At 48.6% G+C, this 24,083-nt stretch overlaps 1 protein-coding gene across 1 annotated transcript in view; it reads left to right on the top strand.

Annotated features, from left to right (window-relative positions):
• LOC137312708 (sideroflexin-5-like) overlaps nucleotides 1-24,083 on the top strand; it is a 187,535-nt gene that overhangs the window by 43,006 nt on the left and 120,446 nt on the right. Inside the window, exons 4-5 of the mRNA XM_067979205.1 lie at nucleotides 15,070-15,096; nucleotides 16,570-16,624. Coding sequence (XP_067835306.1) covers nucleotides 15,070-15,096; nucleotides 16,570-16,624 — 82 coding nt within the window. The remainder of the gene's footprint in view (nucleotides 1-15,069; nucleotides 15,097-16,569; nucleotides 16,625-24,083) is intronic.

Here is a 24,083-nt window from a genome sequence, read left to right as displayed (position 1 = left end):
TATGTGTGTGTGTGTGTGATGAGTGGATGTGTGTGTGTGTGTGTGAGATGAGTGGATGTGTGTGTGTGTGATGAGTGGATGTGTGTGTGTGTGATGAGTGGATGTGTGTGTGTGTGATGAGTGGATGTGTGTGTGTGATGAGTGGATGTGTGTGTGTGTGATGAGTGGATGTGTGTGTGTGTGATGAGTGGATGTGTGTGTGTGTGTGATGAGTGGATGTGTGTGTGTGAGATGAGTGGATGTGTGTGTGTGTGTGATGAGTGGATGTGTGTGTGTGTGATGAGTGGATGTGTGTGTGTGTGTGATGAGTGGATGTGTGTGTGTGTGTGATGAGTGGATGTGTGTGTGTGTGATGAGTGGATGTGTGTGTGTGTGATGAGTGGATGTGTGTGTGTGTGTGATGAGTGGATGTGTGTGTGTGTGTGATGAGTGGATGTGTGTGTGTGTGTGTGATGAGTGGATGTGTGTGTGTGTGTGATGAGTGGATGTGTGTGTGTGTGTGATGAGTGGATGTGTGTGTGTGTGTGATGATTGGATGTGTGTGTGTGTGTGATGAGTGGATGTGTGTGTGTGTGTGTGATGAGTGGATGTGTGTGTGTGTGATGAGTGGATGTGTGTGTGTGATGAGTGGATGTGTGTGTGTGTGAGATGAGTGGATGTGTGTGTGTGAGATGAGTGGATGTGTGTGTGTGAGATGAGTGGATGTGTGTGTGTGATGAGTGGATGTGTGTGTGTGTGATGAGTGGATGTGTGTGTGTGTGAGATGAGTGGATGTGTGTGTGAGATGAGTGGATGTGTGTGTGTGAGATGAGTGGATGTGTGTGTGTGTGATGAGTGGATGTGTGTGTGTGTGTGATGAGTGGATGTGTGTGTGTGTGAGATGAGTGGATGTGTGTGTGTGAGATGAGTGGATGTGTGTGTGTGTGATGAGTGGATGTGTGTGTGTGTGTGATGAGTGGATGTGTGTGTGTGTGATGAGTGGATGTGTGTGTGTGAGATGAGTGGATGTGTGTGTGTGATGAGTGGATGTGTGTGTGTGTGATGAGTGGATGTGTGTGTGTGAGATGAGTGGATGTGTGTGTGTGAGATGAGTGGATGTGTGTGTGTGATGAGTGGATGTGTGTGTGTGAGATGAGTGGATGTGTGTGTGTGATGAGTGGATGTGTGTGTGTGTGATGAGTGGATGTGTGTGTGTGTGTGATGAGTGGATGTGTGTGTGTGTGAGATGAGTGGATGTGTGTGTGTGAGATGAGTGGATGTGTGTGTGTGTGATGAGTGGATGTGTGTGTGTGTGTGATGAGTGGATGTGTGTGTGTGTGTGATGAGTGGATGTGTGTGTGTGTGTGATGAGTGGATGTGTGTGTGTGTGATGAGTGGATGTGTGTGTGTGTGATGAGTGGATGTGTGTGTGTGTGTGTGAGATGAGTGGATGTGTGTGTGTGTGATGAGTGGATGTGTGTGTGTGTGATGAGTGGATGTGTGTGTGTGTGTGATGAGTGGATGTGTGTGTGTGTGTGATGAGTGGATGTGTGTGTGTGTGTGATGAGTGGATGTGTGTGTGTGTGTGTGAGATGAGTGGATGTGTGTGTGTGTGATGAGTGGATGTGTGTGTGTGTGATGAGTGGATGTGTGTGTGTGTGATGAGTGGATGTGTGTGTGTGTGTGATGAGTGGATGTGTGTGTGTGTGTGATGAGTGGATGTGTGTGTGTGTGTGATGAGTGGATGTGTGTGTGATGAGTGGATGTGTGTGTGTGTGTGATGAGTGGATGTGTGTGTGTGTGATGAGTGGATGTGTGTGTGTGATGAGTGGATGTGTGTGTGTGTGTGATGAGTGGATGTGTGTGTGTGTGTGATGAGTGGATGTGTGTGTGTGATGAGTGGATGTGTGTGTGTGTGTGATGAGTGGATGTGTGTGTGTGAGATGAGTGGATGTGTGTGTGTGGATGAGTGGATGTGTGTGTGTGTGATGATTGGATGTGTGTGTGTGAGATGAGTGGATGTGTGTGTGTGAGATGAGTGGATGTGTGTGTGTGTGTGATGAGTGGATGTGTGTGTGTGTGTGATGAGTGGATGTGTGTGTGTGAGATGAGTGGATGTGTGTGTGTGAGATGAGTGGATGTGTGTGTGTGAGATGAGTGGATGTGTGTGTGTGTGTGATGAGTGGATGTGTGTGTGTGTGATGAGTGGATGTGTGTGTGTGAGATGAGTGGATGTGTGTGTGTGAGATGAGTGGATGTGTGTGTGTGTGATGAGTGGATGTGTGTGTGTGTGATGAGTGGATGTGTGTGTGTGTGATGAGTGGATGTGTGTGTGTGAGATGAGTGGATGTGTGTGTGTGTGTGATGAGTGGATGTGTGTGTGTGAGATGAGTGGATGTGTGTGTGTGTGATGAGTGGATGTGTGTGTGTGTGTGATGAGTGGATGTGTGTGTGTGTGTGATGAGTGGATGTGTGTGTGTGATGAGTGGATGTGTGTGTGTGTGTGATGAGTGGATGTGTGTGTGTGTGTGTGATGAGTGGATGTGTGTGTGTGAGATGAGTGGATGTGTGTGTGTGAGATGAGTGGATGTGTGTGTGTGTGTGATGAGTGGATGTGTGTGTGTGAGATGAGTGGATGTGTGTGTGTGTGTGATGAGTGGATGTGTGTGTGTGTGTGATGAGTGGATGTGTGTGTGTGAGATGAGTGGATGTGTGTGTGTGTGTGATGAGTGGATGTGTGTGTGTGTGATGAGTGGATGTGTGTGTGTGTGATGAGTGGATGTGTGTGTGTGTGTGATGAGTGGATGTGTGTGTGTGAGATGAGTGGATGTGTGTGTGTGTGTGATGAGTGGATGTGTGTGTGTGTGATGAGTGGATGTGTGTGTGTGTGAGATGAGTGGATGTGTGTGTGTGTGTGTGATGAGTGGATGTGTGTGTGTGTGTGATGAGTGGATGTGTGTGTGTGTGATGAGTGGATGTGTGTGTGTGTGATGAGTGGATGTGTGTGTGTGTGAGATGAGTGGATGTGTGTGTGTGTGTGATGAGTGGATGTGTGTGTGTGTGATGAGTGGATGTGTGTGTGTGAGATGAGTGGATGTGTGTGTGTGTGATGAGTGGATGTGTGTGTGTGTGTGATGAGTGGATGTGTGTGTGTGTGATGAGTGGATGTGTGTGTGTGTGTGATGAGTGGATGTGTGTGTGGAGTGTGTGTGTGATGAGTGGATGTGTGTGTGTGAGATGAGTGGATGTGTGTGTGTGAGATGAGTGGATGTGTGTGTGTGAGATGAGTGGATGTGTGTGTGTGTGATGAGTGGATGTGTGTGTGTGTGATGAGTGGATGTGTGTGTGTGTGTGATGAGTGGATGTGTGTGTGTGTGTGATGAGTGGATGTGTGTGTGTGTGTGATGAGTGGATGTGTGTGTGTGAGATGAGTGGATGTGTGTGTGTGTGATGAGTGGATGTGTGTGTGTGAGATGAGTGGATGTGTGTGTGTGTGATGAGTGGATGTGTGTGTGTGTGATGAGTGGATGTGTGTGTGTGTGTGATGAGTGGATGTGTGTGTGTGAGATGAGTGGATGTGTGTGTGTGTGATGAGTGGATGTGTGTGTGTGTGATGAGTGGATGTGTGTGTGTGTGTGATGATGGTGTGTGTGTGTGTGATGAGTGGATGTGTGTTGTGTGTGATGAGTGGATGTGTGTGTGTGTGATGAGTGGATGTGTGTGTGTGTGATGAGTGGATGTGTGTGTGTGTGTGATGAGTGGATGTGTGTGTGTGTGATGAGTGGATGTGTGTGTGTGTGAGATGAGTGGATGTGTGTGTGTGTGATGAGTGGATGTGTGTGTGTGTGATGAGTGGATGTGTGTGTGTGTGATGAGTGGATGTGTGTGTGTGTGATGAGTGGATGTGTGTGTGTGTGAGTGATGAGTGGATGTGTGTGTGTGTGATGAGTGGATGTGTGTGTGTGTGATGAGTGGATGTGTGTGTGTGAGATGAGTGGATGTGTGTGTGTGATGAGTGGATGTGTGTGTGTGTGATGAGTGGATGTGTGTGTGTGTGATGAGTGGATGTGTGTGTGTGTGATGAGTGGATGTGTGTGTGTGAGATGAGTGGATGTGTGTGTGTGAGATGAGTGGATGTGTGTGTGTGTGATGAGTGGATGTGTGTGTGTGTGATGAGTGGATGTGTGTGTGTGATGAGTGGATGTGTGTGTGTGTGATGAGTGGATGTGTGTGTGTGAGATGAGTGGATGTGTGTGTGTGTGATGAGTGGATGTGTGTGTGTGTGATGAGTGGATGTGTGTGTGTGTGATGAGTGGATGTGTGTGTGTGTGATGAGTGGATGTGTGTGTGTGAGATGAGTGGATGTGTGTGTGTGATGAGTGGATGTGTGTGTGTGTGTGATGAGTGGATGTGTGTGTGTGAGATGAGTGGATGTGTGTGTGTGTGATGAGTGGATGTGTGTGTGTGTGATGAGTGGATGTGTGTGTGTGTGATGAGTGGATGTGTGTGTGTGTGATGAGTGGATGTGTGTGTGTGTGTGATGAGTGGATGTGTGTGTGTGTGATGAGTGGATGTGTGTGTGTGTGATGAGTGGATGTGTGTGTGTGTGTGATGAGTGGATGTGTGTGTGTGTGATGAGTGGATGTGTGTGTGTGTGATGAGTGGATGTGTGTGTGTGAGTGATGTGTGTGTGTGATGAGTGGATGTGTGTGTGTGTGATGAGTGGATGTGTGTGTGTGTGATGAGTGGATGTGTGTGTGTGAGATGAGTGGATGTGTGTGTGTGTGATGAGTGGATGTGTGTGTGTGATGAGTGGATGTGTGTGTGTGATGAGTGGATGTGTGTGTGTGTGATGAGTGGATGTGTGTGTGTGATGAGTGGATGTGTGTGTGTGTGATGAGTGGATGTGTGTGTGTGTGATGAGTGGATGTGTGTGTGTGATGAGTGGATGTGTGTGTGTGTGATGAGTGGATGTGTGTGTGTGATGAGTGGATGTGTGTGTGTGTGTGATGAGTGGATGTGTGTGTGTGATGAGTGGATGTGTGTGTGTGTGATGAGTGGATGTGTGTGTGTGTGATGAGTGGATGTGTGTGTGTGTGATGAGTGGATGTGTGTGTGTGTGATGAGTGGATGTGTGTGTGTGTGTGATGAGTGGATGTGTGTGTGTGTGATGAGTGGATGTGTGTGTGTGTGATGAGTGGATGTGTGTGTGTGTGATGAGTGGATGTGTGTGTGTGAGATGAGTGGATGTGTGTGTGTGTGATGAGTGGATGTGTGTGTGTGTGATGAGTGGATGTGTGTGTGTGAGATGAGTGGATGTGTGTGTGTGAGATGAGTGGATGTGTGTGTGTGTGATGAGTGGATGTGTGTGTGTGTGATGAGTGGATGTGTGTGTGTGAGATGAGTGGATGTGTGTGTGTGAGATGAGTGGATGTGTGTGTGTGAGATGAGTGGATGTGTGTGTGTGATGAGTGGATGTGTGTGTGTGTGATGAGTGGATGTGTGTGTGTGAGATGAGTGGATGTGTGTGTGTGTGATGAGTGGATGTGTGTGTGTGAGATGAGTGGATGTGTGTGTGTGTGATGAGTGGATGTGTGTGTGTGTGATGAGTGGATGTGTGTGTGTGTGATGAGTGGATGTGTGTGTGTGTGATGAGTGGATGTGTGTGTGTGTGATGAGTGGATGTGTGTGTGTGTGATGAGTGGATGTGTGTGTGTGAGATGAGTGGATGTGTGTGTGTGTGATGAGTGGATGTGTGTGTGTGTGATGAGTGGATGTGTGTGTGTGTGATGAGTGGATGTGTGTGTGTGTGTGATGAGTGGATGTGTGTGTGTGTGATGAGTGGATGTGTGTGTGTGAGATGAGTGGATGTGTGTGTGTGTGATGAGTGGATGTGTGTGTGTGTGTGATGAGTGGATGTGTGTGTGTGTGATGAGTGGATGTGTGTGTGTGTGTGAGTGGATGTGTGTGTGTGTGATGAGTGGATGTGTGTGTGTGTGTGATGAGTGGATGTGTGTGTGTGTGATGAGTGGATGTGTGTGTGTGTGATGAGTGGATGTGTGTGTGTGTGATGAGTGGATGTGTGTGTGTGTGATGAGTGGATGTGTGTGTGTGTGATGAGTGGATGTGTGTGTGTGTGATGAGTGGATGTGTGTGTGTGTGATGAGTGGATGTGTGTGTGTGATGAGTGGATGTGTGTGTGTGTGATGAGTGGATGTGTGTGTGTGATGAGTGGATGTGTGTGTGTGTGATGAGTGGATGTGTGTGTGTGATGAGTGGATGTGTGTGTGTGATGAGTGGATGTGTGTGTGTGATGAGTGATGTGTGTGTGTGATGAGTGGATGTGTGTGTGTGTGATGAGTGGATGTGTGTGTGTGATGAGTGGATGTGTGTGTGTGATGAGTGGATGTGTGTGTGTGATGAGTGGATGTGTGTGTGTGTGATGAGTGGATGTGTGTGTGTGTGATGAGTGGATGTGTGTGTGTGTGATGAGTGGATGTGTGTGTGTGATGAGTGGATGTGTGTGTGTGTGTGATGAGTGGATGTGTGTGTGTGTGATGAGTGGATGTGTGTGTGTGATGAGTGGATGTGTGTGTGTGATGAGTGGATGTGTGTGTGTGTGATGAGTGGATGTGTGTGTGTGATGAGTGGATGTGTGTGTGTGTGTGATGAGTGGATGTGTGTGTGTGTGATGAGTGGATGTGTGTGTGTGATGAGTGGATGTGTGTGTGTGTGATGAGTGGATGTGTGTGTGTGATGAGTGGATGTGTGTGTGTGTGTGATGAGTGGATGTGTGTGTGTGATGAGTGGATGTGTGTGTGATGAGTGGAGTGTGTGTGTGTGTGATGAGTGGATGTGTGTGTGTGATGAGTGGATGTGTGTGTGTGTGTGATGAGTGGATGTGTGTGTGTGTGATGAGTGGATGTGTGTGTGTGATGAGTGGATGTGTGTGTGTGTGATGAGTGGATGTGTGTGTGTGTGATGAGTGGATGTGTGTGTGTGTGTGATGAGTGGATGTGTGTGTGTGTGATGAGTGGATGTGTGTGTGTGATGAGTGGATGTGTGTGTGTGATGAGTGGATGTGTGTGTGTGTGATGAGTGGATGTGTGTGTGTGTGTGATGAGTGGATGTGTGTGTGTGTGATGAGTGGATGTGTGTGTGTGTGATGAGTGGATGTGTGTGTGTGTGATGAGTGGATGTGTGTGTGTGTGTGATGAGTGGATGTGTGTGTGTGATGAGTGGAGTGTGTGTGTGTGTGTGTGTGATGAGTGGATGTGTGTGTGTGTGATGAGTGGATGTGTGTGTGTGTGTGATGAGTGGATGTGTGTGTGTGTGATGAGTGGATGTGTGTGTGTGTGATGAGTGGATGTGTGTGTGTGATGAGTGGATGTGTGTGTGTGTGTGATGAGTGGATGTGTGTGTGTGTGATGAGTGGATGTGTGTGTGTGTGATGAGTGGATGTGTGTGTGTGATGAGTGGATGTGTGTGTGTGTGATGAGTGGATGTGTGTGTGTGATGAGTGGATGTGTGTGTGTGTGTGATGAGTGGATGTGTGTGTGTGTGATGAGTGGATGTGTGTGTGTGTGATGAGTGGATGTGTGTGTGTGATGAGTGGATGTGTGTGTGTGTGTGATGAGTGGATGTGTGTGTGTGTGATGAGTGGATGTGTGTGTGTGTGATGAGTGGATGTGTGTGTGTGTGATGAGTGGATGTGTGTGTGTGATGAGTGGATGTGTGTGTGTGTGATGAGTGGATGTGTGTGTGTGTGTGATGAGTGGATGTGTGTGTGTGTGTGATGAGTGGATGTGTGTGTGTGTGATGAGTGGATGTGTGTGTGTGTGATGAGTGGATGTGTGTGTGTGATGAGTGGATGTGTGTGTGTGTGATGAGTGGATGTGTGTGTGTGATGAGTGGATGTGTGTGTGTGTGATGAGTGGATGTGTGTGTGTGATGAGTGGATGTGTGTGTGTGTGTGATGAGTGGATGTGTGTGTGTGTGTGATGAGTGGATGTGTGTGTGTGTGTGATGAGTGGATGTGTGTGTGTGTGTGATGAGTGGATGTGTGTGTGTGTGATGAGTGGATGTGTGTGTGTGTGTGATGAGTGGATGTGTGTGTGTGTGTGATGAGTGGATGTGTGTGTGTGATGGTGGATGTGTGTGTGTGATGAGTGGATGTGTGTGTGTGTGTGGTGTGTGTGATGAGTGGATGTGTGTGTGTGATGAGTGGATGTGTGTGTGTGTGTGATGAGTGGATGTGTGTGTGTGTGTGATGAGTGGATGTGTGTGTGTGTGTGATGAGTGGATGTGTGTGTGTGTGTGATGAGTGGATGTGTGTGTGTGATGAGTGGATGTGTGTGTGTGTGTGATGAGTGGATGTGTGTGTGTGTGTGATGAGTGGATGTGTGTGTGTGATGAGTGGATGTGTGTGTGTGTGTGATGAGTGGATGTGTGTGTGTGATGAGTGGATGTGTGTGTGTGATGAGTGGATGTGTGTGTGTGTGATGAGTGGATGTGTGTGTGTGTGTGATGAGTGGATGTGTGTGTGTGTGTGATGAGTGGATGTGTGTGTGTGTGAGATGAGTGGATGTGTGTGTGTGATGAGTGGATGTGTGTGTGTGAGATGAGTGGATGTGTGTGTGTGTGTGATGAGTGGATGTGTGTGTGTGTGTGATGAGTGGATGTGTGTGTGTGTGTGATGAGTGGATGTGTGTGTGTGTGTGATGAGTGGATGTGTGTGTGTGATGAGTGGATGTGTGTGTGTGTGATGAGTGGATGTGTGTGTGTGTGATGAGTGGATGTGTGTGTGTGTGTGATGAGTGGATGTGTGTGTGTGTGTGATGAGTGGATGTGTGTGTGTGATGAGTGGATGTGTGTGTGTGTGATGAGTGGATGTGTGTGTGTGATGAGTGGATGTGTGTGTGTGTGTGATGAGTGGATGTGTGTGTGTGTGTGATGAGTGGATGTGTGTGTGTGTGAGATGAGTGGATGTGTGTGTGTGTGAGATGAGTGGATGTGTGTGTGAGTGATGAGTGGATGTGTGTGTGAGATGAGTGGATGTGTGTGTGTGAGATGAGTGGATGTGTGTGTGTGTGATGAGTGGATGTGTGTGTGTGTGTGATGAGTGGATGTGTGTGTGTGTGAGATGAGTGGATGTGTGTGTGAGTGATGAGTGGATGTGTGTGTGAGATGAGTGGATGTGTGTGTGTGAGATGAGTGGATGTGTGTGTGTGTGATGAGTGGATGTGTGTGTGTGTGAGATGAGTGGATGTGTGTGTGTGTGATGAGTGGATGTGTGTGTGTGATGAGTGGATGTGTGTGTGTGTGATGAGTGGATGTGTGTGTGTGTGTGATGAGTGGATGCGCGTGCGTGAGCGAGGGATGAGTGCGCGTGCGTGAGCCAGGGATGAGTGCGCGTGCGTGAGCCAGGGATGAGTGCGCGTGCGTGAGCCAGGGATGAGTGCGCGTGCGTGAGCGAGGGATGAGTGCGCGTGCGTGAGCGAGGGATGAGTGGATGTGCGTGAGCGAGGGATGAGTGCGCGTGCGTGAGCGAGGGATGAGTGCGCGTGCGTGAGCGAGGGATGAGTGCGCGTGCGTGAGCGAGGGATGAGTGGATGTGCGTGAGCGAGGGATGAGTGGATGTGCGTGAGCGAGGGATGAGTGCGCGTGCGTGAGCCAGGGATGAGTGCGCGTGCGTGAGCGAGGGATGAGTGCGCGTGCGTGAGCGAGGGATGAGTGCGCGTGCGTGAGCGAGGGATGAGTGGATGTGCGTGAGCGAGGGATGAGTGCGCGTGCGTGAGCGAGGGATGAGTGGATGTGCGTGAGCGAGGGATGAGTGCGCGTGCGTGAGCGAGGGATGAGTGGATGTGCGTGAGCGAGGGATGAGTGCGCGTGCGTGAGCGAGGGATGAGTGGATGTGCGTGAGCGAGGGATGAGTGGATGTGCGTGAGCGAGGGATGAGTGGATGTGCGTGAGCGAGGGATGAGTGCGCGTGTGTGAGCCAGGGATGAGTGGATGTGCGTGAGCGAGGGATGAGTGCGCGTGCGTGAGCCAGGGATGAGTGAGTGGATGTGCGTGAGCGAGGGATGAGTGGATGTGCGTGAGCGAGGGATGAGTGGATGTGCGTGAGCGAGGGATGAGTGGATGTGCGTGAGCGAGGGATGAGTGAGTGGATGTGCGTGTCAGAATTGAAATAAGGTAAAACTTCCTTTTCTCCAAAACAGATCTTCCCTTTAGCAGCTTATCGGGTCCATGGGACTACTCCAAGCATTTCCCATCCAATCAATTACTTTTTTTGAGTAGTCACTGTTGTCAAACACTGCAGCCATTTTCACAGATTAATGGTACCAGCGATCCGATATATTCAATATTTTGATGGCTAGCATCAGAAAAAATGACTATGAGAGCAGTCATAAAAACCCAGCTGATTCACCGGTGTCCTTTCAGAAAAGGGAACGTGCCATCCCTAGCCACTGTGACCTGCACATGACTCCAGTCCCACCCTATGGAAAATGCTGGAAACGCACAGCATGTCAGCCAGTATCTGTGGAGAGATGCGACAGGTTAATGTTTCAGGCGCAACCCCTTCTTCAGAACTGCTTGATTTGGGGCTTGAACCCATAACCTCCTGACTCAGAGGAGTGAGAGTACTACCAACTGAGCCAAGCTCATACAGAGTCCCAACAACAACAACAACTTGCACTTATATCGTGCCTCTAATGTAGAAAATGTCCCAAGGCGCTTCACAGGAGCATCATCAGCCAAAAACTGACACTGAGCCATGTAAGATGATGTTAGGACAGGTGTCTAAAAGAGGTAGGTTTTAAGGTGCGTATTAAAGGAGGAAGGACAGGTAGAGAGGTTTAGGGAGGGAATTCCAGAGCTTGGGACCTGGACGGCTGAAGGCATGGCTGCCAATAGTGGGACGAAGGAAGTGGGGGATGCACAAGGGGCCAGAGTTACTGGAATACGTAGTTCTCGGAGGGTTGTAGGGCTGGAGGAGGTTACAGAGATAGGGAGGGGCGAGGCCATGGGGGGATTTGAACACGAGGAAATGTAATGTGCCAGCTGGGGTAGTAGAGACACACATTAGAGCTATTCAAAATATAGGTGGAGTTAGCTTACAAGAGGGGTAGGCTTTGTTGGATGAATGTCTGTTTCTCGCAGGAAAATGAGCCGTTTCCAGATCAGGGTGGGTCACATTCACTCACTAGGACGCTGAGTAAAGTGTTGGTGTTCGAGAGGTTGTAGTGACGGTGAGAAAGTTTGTGCTTCACCCAGGCACATTGGATTAGAGCAGGGCCGCTGAGAGCATGAAGTGGCGGGGGCCAGGTTCTGTAACATGACCCCTCGCACCTGCAGAGGTGCCATTCGAGTTCAGCTGGTTTACACAGCAAGGATCGGCATTCTTACGGAGCAACACAGGTGGCTGCATGAATGAATGGGACGGCAACCTTTCAACTCTGAGAGATCGCAGCCTCAATTCCCATTAGTGATCGCACTATGGCCCCTTTGTAAAACAAGTACTTAGCCATTCCACACTTGGAGGGAGAGGGTTTTGGCGGTGGTGAACATGTTATTCAAGCCACTTACAGTTTTTTAAAGGAATAGTTTAGGATCAATGACATTCCTTTTTGTTTTGAGAGGGTAGGGTTCTTGGTGAGATAATTAAGACTTTTGCAGGTGTAAGCTGCCGCTTGTATGGTTAAACAGTGCTCGATAACAAATGTTGTCACTGACCGTGACACACACAGCCTTCAGCCATGGCTCACTGGTAGCACTCTCGCCTCTGAGTCAGAAGTTCGTGGGTTCAATTCCCACTCCAGAGACTTGAGCTCGTAATCCCAGGCTGACACTCCCAGTGTAGTACTGAGAGAGTGGTGCACTGTCAAAGATGCTGTCTTTCGGATGAGACATTAAACCGTCTGCTCTCTCAGAAGGACATAAAAGATCCCATGGCACTATTCGAAGAGTATGGGATTTTCCCTGGTGTCTTGGCCAACATTTAACCCTCAACCAACACCTAAAAACAAATTGTTTAATCATTATCACATTGCTGTTTGTGGGATCTTGCTGTGCGCAAATTGGCTGCTGCGTTTCCTAAATTACAACAGTACTTCAAAAGTACTTAATTAGCTGTAAAGCACTTTGGGACGTGCTGAGGTTGTGAAAGGCGCTATATAAATGCAAGTTCTTCCTTTTCTTACTTTCTGCGGCCTTTCATGCCTGTGCGTGTCCATTTCTTTCTCACCCTAGTGTGTATCATGGGGCATGATTTTGACCCCGAGCCGCGAAGGGGGCGGGGGAGGCTCAAATGGCGGACGGGAAACCAGAAAGTACAAGTTTCCGGTCCGCAGGTATAGGACAATGTGCAGAGCTCTGGTTATTAGCACTGAAGAGTAGCCACAGTTTTATGGCAGGAGTGTTACACAGGAACAAGAGGAAACCATTCAGCTCCCCATACCTGTTCCACCATTCAATTAGACCGTGGCTGATCTGTACCTCAACTCAATTTACCTTCCTTTGCTCCATATCCCTTAATACATTTACCTAATAAACCTATCAATCCCAGTCTTGAAAGCTCCAAATGACCCAGCAGTCACAGCCTTTTGGGGGAGTGAGTTCCAGATTTCTACTACCCTTTGTGTAAAAAGTGTTCCGAACTTCACCCCTGAACGGCCTAGTTCTCATTTTAAGATTGTGCCCCCTTGTTCTAGATTTCCCACCTAGGAAATAGTTTTTATGCATCTACCCTATCGAATCCCTTTAGGGACGTGTAGCCCCAGTGCACGCTGCGGGGACGGGCAGCCCCAGTGCACGCCGCGGGGACGGGCAGCCCCTGCGCACGCCGCGGGGACGGGCAGCCCCTGCGCACGCCGCGGGGACGGGCAGCCCCAGCGCACGCCGCGGGGACGGGCAGCCCCAGCGCACGCCGCGGGGACGGGCAGCCCCAGCGCACGCCGCGGGGACGGGCAGCCCCAGCGCACGCCGCGGGGACGGGCAGCCCCAGCGCACGCCGCGGGGACGGGCAGCCCCTGCGCACGCCGCGGGGACGGGCAGCCCCAGCGCACGCCGCGTGGACTGGCAGCCCCAGCGCACGCCGCGGGGACGGGCAGCCCCAGCGCACGCCGCGGGGACGGGCAGCCCCAGCGCACGCCGCGGGGACGGGCAGCCCCTGCGCACGCCGCGGGGACGGGCAGCCCCAGTGCATAATAGAAGGGAATTCCTTTGGGTTTGTGAGTGTTGTATTTATTCATGGCTTGGTGTATCATTGTGCTTACATAGAAATATATGATGTGGAGATGCCGGTGATGGACTGGGGTTGACAATTGTAAACAATTTTACAACACCAAGTTATAGTCCAGCAATTTTATTTTAAATTCACAAGCTTTCGGAGGCTTCCTCCTTCGTCAGGTGAACGATGTGAAAATATCGATATTTCACATCGTTCACCTGAGGAAGGAGGAAGCCTCCGAAAGCTTGTGAATTTAAAATAAAATTGCTGGACTATAACTTGGTGTTGTAAAATTGTTTACAATAGAAATATATGGAAGTTACAACAGCGAAATAGGCCATTTGGCCCAACTAGTCCATGTCGGCATTTACCCTCCACACGAGCACATAGTCCTAATTCTACTGCCTCCCACTCTGCCCACCATGCTTTACTTTAATGTGAAGGAGGAAGCCTCCGAAAGCTTGTGAATTTAAAATAAAATTGCTGGACTATAACTTGGTGTTGTAAAATTGTTTACAATTACTTTAATGTGATCAACATAACAAACAGAATCCCATTCATCAAACGGCAGGCCTGAGCTGAAAGCAGTCTGTGTACTGCTCACCCTAACTCTGCAACAAGCCATCAGATCTGCGCACACACATAACAGCCTCACCAAAAAGTGATCTGCACACTTAGTAACTGCGGCGCCCCAAACCGAGACCAGAGCAATAATAAAAACAAATCAAAGACCCTGAGGGAGGGAAGAAGCAGCGCATCGGGGAAATGTTGGTGGAATCAGGTTCCAAAGTGGGATTGCCTAGCGGGCTTGTTGTTGGTTTTGTATTCCACTGAGGTGGGACATTAAAGAGATGTCATTAACCTTTGAGTACACAGGCTCGTCTGCTGTTAAACATGTCTTTGATTTGTATAAAATACGTCTCTTCCCACTTTCTCTCCCTCCCCATTCCCACCTGCTTGTTTTGCAGACTCTCTTCTAGTCTTCAGTGACACTTGTGGTTGAAGGAAATGGCAAGTTATTTTCGAGATCAGTTGCCCCTTTCCCACCAGAACCAAAATAAACACCAGCTCCAAAAAGACATAAGAGGGTGAAATTGGTCTTCGGTGAAAGCGCGCGACGGGCGATCGTGAATCGGCAGCCTGTTCTCCCAATGCCCAATTTTTTTTTTCCATCGTTGCCTTTTCGTGCTTTCGCCAAAGGCCAATGTCACCACCATCCCCCGTAGGGTGGAACTTTCAACTTCAGCTTAACTTCAATGGAAAGAAAAGTCAGGTGGGGTGTATAACGGGCAGCCGATCCACTACTGCCCGTCTTGCAGACCCGCTGAAGTTGAAAGTTCCGCCCATTTAAGCATCGCGCAAATTTACCCTTCCCCAGGACCTCAACCTCAGCTTCCTTTGTCTTTCCTTCCTCTAACAAACCTACAGGTTTCTGAAATGCAATCTTGCCGCCCTGCTTTCTCTTCTATTCCATTCATCCTTGATGGTGTCCTGCCTTGTTCAGGCCTTGACCCTTCACCTAGGTTTGTCAGTGAAACAGAGCTACTTCCCAATCTGAGATGAGTTGCCTGATCCCAGCCAGTTGGAAACATGCCTCAGCTAACCCCTGGAGTGGTGTTGAGTTGACTTGGATCCTGTCTTCACCCAACAACGATCCACAGGCACTCTTCAGCAGGGGTTACTGCAAAGCGATTGGAAGTGGGACCTCTGTCTGATTATTTGCCCTCCTCTCCCAGTTGAGATCAACTAACTCAGCACAGACAGAGAATTGAAGCTCTCTTTACTACACTGGGCACTGAGCCCCGGGGCCATCTAGTCACCTCCACTAACAATTTCTCTTTTTGTCTTTATGTTTTTAGCTTTGGGAAGCGCAGAAGATTCGACAGGTAAACTTTTCTTCTTTCAGTAATCCCGAAGTATTGTACCAGTTTATAAATAGTACTACATTGTACACCCACTTATATTATGTGAAATAGATCAGCGCTTTGAATTAATTCACATCTCATTATCCTTTGTGCAGCCCTGTTCCTGTAAAGCTAATTGTCTGTGGCAGTGGTACATAACAGTCTGATTTGCACTTTCTATGGGAAAATGTTGTTGCCGTTTTTTTTGGTTTAGGAGAGTTATGGAGAACCCAAGTCTGACCAGAACTTGAACTCTGCTTCCATATACAGTAGTGGTTATGATACTGGACTAGTAATACAGAGGCCTGGACTAATAGTCCAGAGAATGTGTGTTCAAATCCCACCACAGCAGTTTGAGAATTTGATTTCAGTTTTTAAAAAAGATCTGGCAAAGAAACAAGTAAAAGTGACCCTGAAGCTATGGGATTGTTGTAAAAGACCCAACTAGTTCACTAATGTCCTTTAGGGAAGGAAACCTGCCGTCCTTACCCAGTCTGGGCCTATATGTGACTCCAGTCCCCACACCACTGTGCCTGACTCTTAACAGTCCTCTGAAGTGGCCTAGCAAGTCGCTTAGTTGTATCCAGTGTAACTAGGAATGGGCAATAAATGCCGACCTTGTCAACGATGCTGAAAGTGAATTTTAAAAAAATGTTCTAATGCTCGTCTAATATCTCTCTTGCCCTCTGGTATAAAAATTCCATCACAATTTACTCCTCTTCTCCCCCACCCCCCGGCCATGCTCCTAGCTCGTGAACCTCTTGTGTCTAGATGGCATGGCAGTTACCCACTCCAAGGGCAATGTTCATGCTGCACTTGGGCAGCCATTAGAAGTTGCAGAAGAGGGTCTCAGGTAGGAATCTCCATCTCCTCCCCTGCAGTCTCCACACTCTGTGCCTTTCTACAGCCACACGGTGGAGATGAGGAACTTAGCAGACTGGGAATGGAACTTGTGCCTGGCATGCCGTGTGCCACCTTGGTACCTAAAAAGCCATCTTTTCACCGATGCAGTTTCTTCCCTTCACTCCTCCTTGAAGACTGTACTCTCATTCAAGTTGTCCACTATCGATGACCATTCATCACAAGTGGTTGTGCCGAGTGTGTCAGCAGGCTGTTAAACCATGGTGGGGGGTGGGGGGGGGGGGGGGAGCAACATCACTGCTCCCCACCCCCCGATTTTCACCTTGACGTTCACATCGGACAACAATCACTATCAGCAAACCCAGGGGAGCTGACACCTCATCACTGGTGTGATTGAGAACAAGACTCAGCACAGACCAGGGAACGAACCAACATCCCAGTGCTCCGTGATGCAGCAATGTGGCAGTCCAACCCACTAAACCACAGTGGTACAGTCTGGAGTTGTCCCTCGTCTTTGTTCTTCTAATGGAGAAGTCTCCAAAGACTTCTAATGGAGTGAACTTCTTCACTCTTTCTCTTTTGATTTGCTTTCAGGCTGTTTTGCACCCAGACACCAATGAGACAATTTTGATGCCATTCAGGATGTCAGGTATCATTTCATTTATTTTGTAACAGCTATTTCCACTCTTACCTCCTCGTTTTAAAGTTATTTTCCTTATTTCTGTCACTCTGTGCCATATGCTAATCCCTGCCCACGGGCACTGTCCTGCTGCCAGCGCTCTTTGCTTTGATCATGTTCAGACCACCCCCTAGATCCATAGGAGAAGTAACTGGCCATTGCTTGGCCACCCCCTCAGGCAAGCAGCGTGCCAGGGATTGGGAGTTCAACATGTCAGCATCTTTCTGATCACATTCTTTCAAAAAGGAATTGAATAAATACTTGAAGGGAAAAGATTTGCAGGGCTACGGGAAAGCGCGGGGGAATGGGACTTACCGGATTGCTCTTACAAAGAGCCGGTATGGGCTGAATGGCCTCCTTCTGTGCTGTGCTCAATTTTCTCCACTCCTCTCTCCAAAAGTGTTGACCCGTCCTGGTGTATCATATCAAGGGCACCGATAACCATCGCGTACCTCGCTCAGTGGTCATGTGTGGGCCTAGGCAGCATGTGTTGACAGGCTATTTCACAATGGGGAGATTTCTCAGCCAAGCCTGATACAGTCTACATGCATCCATCGGCTTTTTTTGATTATGTCTTTATGAAGCACCTTGAGATATTTGGATTGATACAGGGCAATGGGGAGAGAGTGGAGCAGTGGGATTAGTTTTGGATTGATACAGGGCAATGGGGAGAGAGTGGAGCAGTAGGATTAGTTTTGGATTGATACAGGGTTATGGAGAGAGAGCGAGGCAGTGGGATTAGTTTTGGATTGATACAGGGCTATGGAGAGAGAGCGGGGCAGTGGGATTAGTTTTGGATTGATGCAGACCTATGGGGAGAGAGCGGGGCACTGGGATTAGTTTTGGATTGATACAGGGCTATGGAGAGAGAGCGGGGCAGTGGGATTAGTTTTGGATTGATGCAGAGCTATGGGGAGAGAGCGGGGCACTGGGAATAGTTTGGGATTGATACAGGGTTATGGAGAGAGAGTGGGGCAGTGGGATTAGTTTTGGATTGATACAGGACTGTGGGGAGAGAGTGGGGCAGTGGGATTAGTTTTGGATTGATACAGGGGTATGGGGTGAGAGTGGGGCAGTGGGATTAGTTTTGGATTGATACAGGGCTGTGGGGAGAGAGCGGGGCAGTGGGACTAGTTTTGGATTTGTACAGGGCTATGGGGAGAGAGTGGGGCAGTGGGATTAGTTTTGGATTGATACAGGGCTATGGAGAGAGAGCGGGGCAGTGGGACTAGTTTTGGATTTGTACAGGGCTATGGGGAGAGAGTGGGGCAGTGGGATTAGTTTTGGATTGATGCAGAGCTATGGGGAGAGAGCGGGGCACTGGGAATAGTTTGGGATTGATACAGGGTTATGGAGAGAGAGTGGGGCAGTGGGATTAGTTTTGGATTGATACAGGACTGTTTGTGAGAGAGCGGGGCAGTGGGATTAGTTTGGGATTGATACAGGACTATGGGGAGAGAGTGGGGCAGTGGGATTAGTTTTGGATTGATACAGGGCTATGGGGAGAGAGTGGGGCAGTGGGATTAGTTTTGGATTTGTTCAGGGCTATGGGGAGAGAGTAGTTGTAAACAATTTTACAACACCAAGTTATAGTCCAGCAATTTTATTTTAAATTCACAAGCTTTCGGAGATTTTCTCCTTCCTCAGGCAAATGTTTCAAGATCTCCTTGAAGCCTACGCATTTATACATATTGAACAATAATACATGGTGTTTACAGACTGCCCCTGCAACTGCCCGTTGCCAAGGCAATCACCGTGTTCAGACAGAGAGGTGTTACCTGCAGAACCTCCGAATACACATTCAACAAAAAAACAAACAGGGAAAAAAAACAGAGAAAAAAAAAACAAAAAAAACACAGAGAGAGGCAGAAACATCCGGAAGGCAGAGAGAGCCAGCAAATGACCCATTATATTAAAAACAGATAACATTTGTTCGCTGGTGGGGTAACGTGTAGCGTGACATGAACCCAAGATCCCGGTTGAGGCCGTCCTCATGGGTGCGGAACTTGGCTATCAATTTCTGCTCGACGATTTTGCGTTGTCGTGTGTCTCGAAGGCCGCCTTGGAGTACGCTTACCCGAAGGTCGGTGGATGAATGTCCATGACTGCTGAAGTGTTCCCCGACTGGGAGGGAACCCTCCTGTTTGGCGATTGTTGCGCGGTGTCCGTTCATCCGTTGTCGCAGCGTCTGCATGGTCTCGCCAATGTACCATGCTCTGGGGCATCCTTTCCTGCAACGTATGAGGTAGACAACGTTGGCTGAGTCACAGGAGTATGAACCATGCACCTGGTGGGTGGTGTCATCTCGTGTGATGGTGGTATCTGTGTCGATGATCTGGCATGTCTTGCAGAGGTTACCGTGGCAGGGTTATCCGCGGTACAGCAACCGAAGAGGAAAGAGTCAAACTGGACTCCTCCGGAGGGTCGCTGCCCTCAGCTGGACATGTATGCTCAAGCTGTCAGGAAATGCGTCAATGCCAGATTCATCAGCCGCACTCAGAAGACAGTCCAGAATGTCACCCGAGCACAACGCAACGCCATTAACGCTCTCAAGACCAACCGCAACATCGTCATCAAACCAGCGGACAAAGGAGGAGCCATAGTCATACAGAACAGAACAGACTATTGCAAAGAAGCATACCGACAACTGGACAACCAGGAACACTACAGACGGTTACCCGCAGATCCGACCAAAGAACACACCCACCAGCTCAACAAACTGATCAAGACCTTCGATCCAGACCTTCAAAGCATCCTACGCATTCTCATCCCACGTAATCCCCGCGTGGGAGACTTCTACTGCCTCCCAAAGATACACAAAGCCAACACACCCGGACGTCCCATCGTATCAGGCAACGGAACCCTGTGTGAGAACCTCTCTGGATACATCGAGGGCATCCTGAAACCCATCGTACAGGGAACCCCCAGCTTCTGTCGTGACACTACAGACTTCCTACAAAAACTCAGTACCCACGGACCAGTTGAACCAGGAACACTTCTCACCACGATGGACGTCTCGGCACTATACACCAGTATCCCCCACGATGACGGCATCGCTGCGACAGCATCAATACTCAACACCAACAACAGCCAATCTCCGGAAGCCATCCTACAACTCATCCGCTTCATCCTGGATCACAATGTCTTCACCTTAGATAACCAGTTCTTTACCCAAACACACGGAACAGCCATGGGGACCAAATTCGCACCCCAATACGCCAACATTTTCATGCACAAGTTCGAGCAGGACTTCTTCACTGCACAAGACCTCCAACCAACACTATACACCAGATACATCGACGACATTTTCTTTCTATGGACCCACGGCAAGGAATCACTAAAGAGACTACACGATAACATCAACAAGTTCCATCCCACCATCAAGCTCACCATGGACTACTCCTCAGAATCAGTTTCTTTCTTGGACACACGAATCTCCATCAAAGACGGGCACCTCAGCACCTCACTCTACCGCAAGCCCACGGACAACCTCACGATGCTCCACTTTTCCAGCTTCCACCCTAACCACGTCAAAGAGGCCATCCCCTATGGACAGGCCCTGCGAATACACAGGGTCTGCTCAGACGAGGAGGAACGCGATGGACACCTACAGACGCTGAAAGACGCCCTAGTAAGAACGGGATATGACGCTCGACTCATCGATCGACAGTTCCGACGGGCCACAGCAAAAAATCGCATAGACCTCCTCAGGAGACTAACACGGGACGCAACCAACAGAGTACCCTTTGTCGTCCAGTACTTCCCCGGAGCGGAGAAACTACGCCATGTTCTCCGCAGCCTTCAACATGTCATCAATGAGGACAAACACCTCGCTATGGCCATCCCCACACCTCCACTACTCGCCTTTAAACAGCCACCCAACCTCAAACAGACCATCGTTCGCAGCAAACTACCTAGCTTTCAAGAGAACAGCGTCCACGACGCCACACAACCCTGCCACGGTAACCTCTGCAAGACATGCCAGATCATCGACACAGATACCACCATCACACGAGATGACACCACCCACCAGGTGCATGGTTCATACTCCTGTGACTCAGCCAACGTTGTCTACCTCATACGTTGCAGGAAAGGATGCCCCAGAGCATGGTACATTGGCGAGACCATGCAGACGCTGCGACAACGGATGAACGGACACCGCGCAACAATCGCCAAACAGGAGGGTTCCCTCCCAGTCGGGGAACACTTCAGCAGTCATGGACATTCATCCACCGACCTTCGGGTAAGCGTACTCCAAGGCGGCCTTCGAGACACACGACAACGCAAAATCGTCGAGCAGAAATTGATAGCCAAGTTCCGCACCCATGAGGACGGCCTCAACCGGGATCTTGGGTTCATGTCACGCTACACGTTACCCCACCAGCGAACAAATGTTATCTGTTTTTAATATAATGGGTCATTTGCTGGCTCTCTCTGCCTTCCGGATGTTTCTGCCTCTCTCTGTGTTTTTTTTGTTTTTTTTTTCTCTGTTTTTTTTCCCTGTTTGTTTTTTTGTTGAATGTGTATTCGGAGGTTCTGCAGGTAACACCTCTCTGTCTGAACACGGTGATTGCCTTGGCAACGGGCAGTTGCAGGGGCAGTCTGTAAACACCATGTATTATTGTTCAATATGTATAAATGCGTAGGCTTCAAGGAGATCTTGAAACATTTGCCTGAGGAAGGAGAAAATCTCCGAAAGCTTGTGAATTTAAAATAAAATTGCTGGACTATAACTTGGTGTTGTAAAATTGTTTACAATTGTCAACCCCAGTCCATCACCGGCATCTCCACATCGGGAGAGAGTAGGGCAGTGGGATTAGTTTTGGATTTGTACAGGGCTATGGGGAGAGAGTGGGGCAGTGGGATTAGTTTTGGATTTGTACAGGACTATGGGGAGAGAGTGGGGCAGTGGGATTAGTTTTGGATTGCTGTAGCAAATAACTGACGCAGACACGATGGGCCGAATGACCTTTAATGCTGTAGATTTCTATGGTTCAGTTCATTTCATGGTGAAACAAAAATAGTCCAAAAAAAATGAGAAACTGAGGGGAAAAAATAGGTTAATATTTGTTGAAATTCCTTGTAATTGTTAGATGTTTAGCAGAGAAGCTGATGCCAGCAGTGTGTGTGTTGGCAATGTTTGATCTAATGTTCAGTGACATAGACTAAGGACTGAGAGGAGACTGCGGGCTGTGGTGCCTCCTTGCTGGTGGAGGGAAATTTGTTTGCAGACATCCTGCCTGGGCCACAGCAGCTGCTATTTCTATTGGTATCTCATAGTGCTTTACATCGAGGAGGAACAGAAACTGTTGGCACTGAGCAGGACGGGAAAAATGGGACAAATTGTAAGTGTTAGAGAGGGGGCATGAATGCACAGAAGGAGAGAAAGGTTTTAAAAGCAGGGAGCGAGGTAGAGGGACTTGGGGAGGGAGTACCAGAGCACAGTGGCTGAGTTGTCACCAATGGGCAGTACAACGTGCAGGTTAGCAGGCAGGATCAAATCTAATATCGGGTTCACGCTTAAAACAATTCAGTTCATATACTGATTTGCTGTAAATGCCGCTCCTGCCTGGAAGTGTTGGCTGCGCTCCCATTACTGAGCACAATACTGGAAAGGTTCAGTGTCTAAAAAACATTTTGTTCTATGATTATTTTATGCAAGTGATTGAATCACCACAAATGACCAGAGAGGAAAGGTAGTTCGGCAGTCCCCACATATACAGACTTGAACACACTGCACCACTATCTTTCCCACACTGCTTTACAGGGTGCAGGACAAAGTTTGTTTCCCGATTGCTGACATCTGGTTGACATTCTTTCTTTCTGGCACAACCTTGGATAGACGAGCCCTCTCTCACATTGGTCTCCCATCTCTCGATTGAAATCATTCTCGTCTCTATATTTTAGACTGACCCCAAGAGTTACTGTCTCATTTAACACTCACGCTGACCGCTGGACTCACTGTCTCCTTTAATATCACACACTGACTCCTAGAGTCACTGTCTCCTTTAACATCACACACTGACCCCGAGAGTTACTGTCTCCTTTAATATCACACACTGACCCCGAGAGTCACTGTCTCCTTTAACATCACACACTGACCCCTAGAGTTACTGTCTCCTTTAACATCACACACTGACCCCGAGAGTTACTGTCTCCTTTAATATCACACACTGACCCCGAGAGTTACTGTCTCCTTTAATATCACACACTGACCCCGAGAGTTACTGTCTCCTTTAATATCACACACTCACCCCTAGAGTTACTGTCTCCTTTAACATCACACACTGAACCCGAGAGTTACTGTCTCCTTTAACATCACACACTGACCCCTAGAGTTACTGTCTCTTTTAACATCACACACTGACCCCTAGAGTTACTGTCTCCTTTAACATCACACACTGAACCCGAGAGTTACTGTCTCCTTTAACATCACACACTGAACCCGAGAGTTACTGTCTCCTTTAACATCACACACTGACCCCGAGAGTCACTGTCTCTTTTAACATCACACACTGACCCCGAGAGTCACTGTCTCCTTTAACATCACACACTGACCCCGAGAGTTACTGTCTCCTTTAACATCACACACTGACCCCTAGAGTTACTGTCTCCTTTAACATCACACACTGACCCCGAGAGTTACTGTCTCCTTTAACATCACACACTGACCCCGAGAGTTACTGTCTCCTTTAACATCACACACTGACCCCTAGAGTTACTGTCTCCTTTAATATCACACACTGACCCCTTGTGTCACTGACCCCTGTAACATCACACACTGACCCCTAGAGTCACTGTCCCCTTTAACATCACACACTGACCCCTAGAGTCACTGCCTCCTTTAACCCTCTTGCGTGGTCTAAGATGTAGCTTTTAGGAGTATATTAAAGGAGGAGATTGAGGTAGAGCACTTTATGGAGGGAATTCCAGAGCTTAGGGCCTAGGCAGTGCAGCATTCTAACTGCAATGAAACAACGCCTCCATCATTAGGTCTGCTCGAACCTCTGCTAAAGATGTAAATACTGTGCACAATTGCTGATGTTTATGATGAAATGTTTATTCCCATAATGTGGTACAACAACTTGACAAACCTGCTTTGGATTCATGAAGCACACCCATAAGGAATAATTTTCAGGCATTAGTGAGAACAAAACACACAAGCACAGCAAGCTCGGCACTGCCGATTACACTATGGCACCGATTGGTACTAAGGACCTGATGGCTTTGGTTTGTACTGGTGACTTTCTGTTGTCCTAATGCTGTCAATATCCAGCAGCAGGGATCCTTTAACATCCCTAATTGCTGAACATTCAACAGCACAGAGACATTGTTATCGTTGAGTGGCACGTAAGTCGAAGGCTGCTTATACCTGATCCCTCCATATGGATGTAAGTATTTTCCTAGTTATATGGGATTCCTCTTAGGC

The sequence above is a fragment of the Heptranchias perlo genome, chromosome 1 (genome assembly GCF_035084215.1).
Source record: "Heptranchias perlo isolate sHepPer1 chromosome 1, sHepPer1.hap1, whole genome shotgun sequence".
NCBI lineage: Eukaryota > Metazoa > Chordata > Chondrichthyes > Hexanchiformes > Hexanchidae > Heptranchias > Heptranchias perlo.
This window is presented reverse-complemented; position numbering and strand designations above follow the sequence as displayed.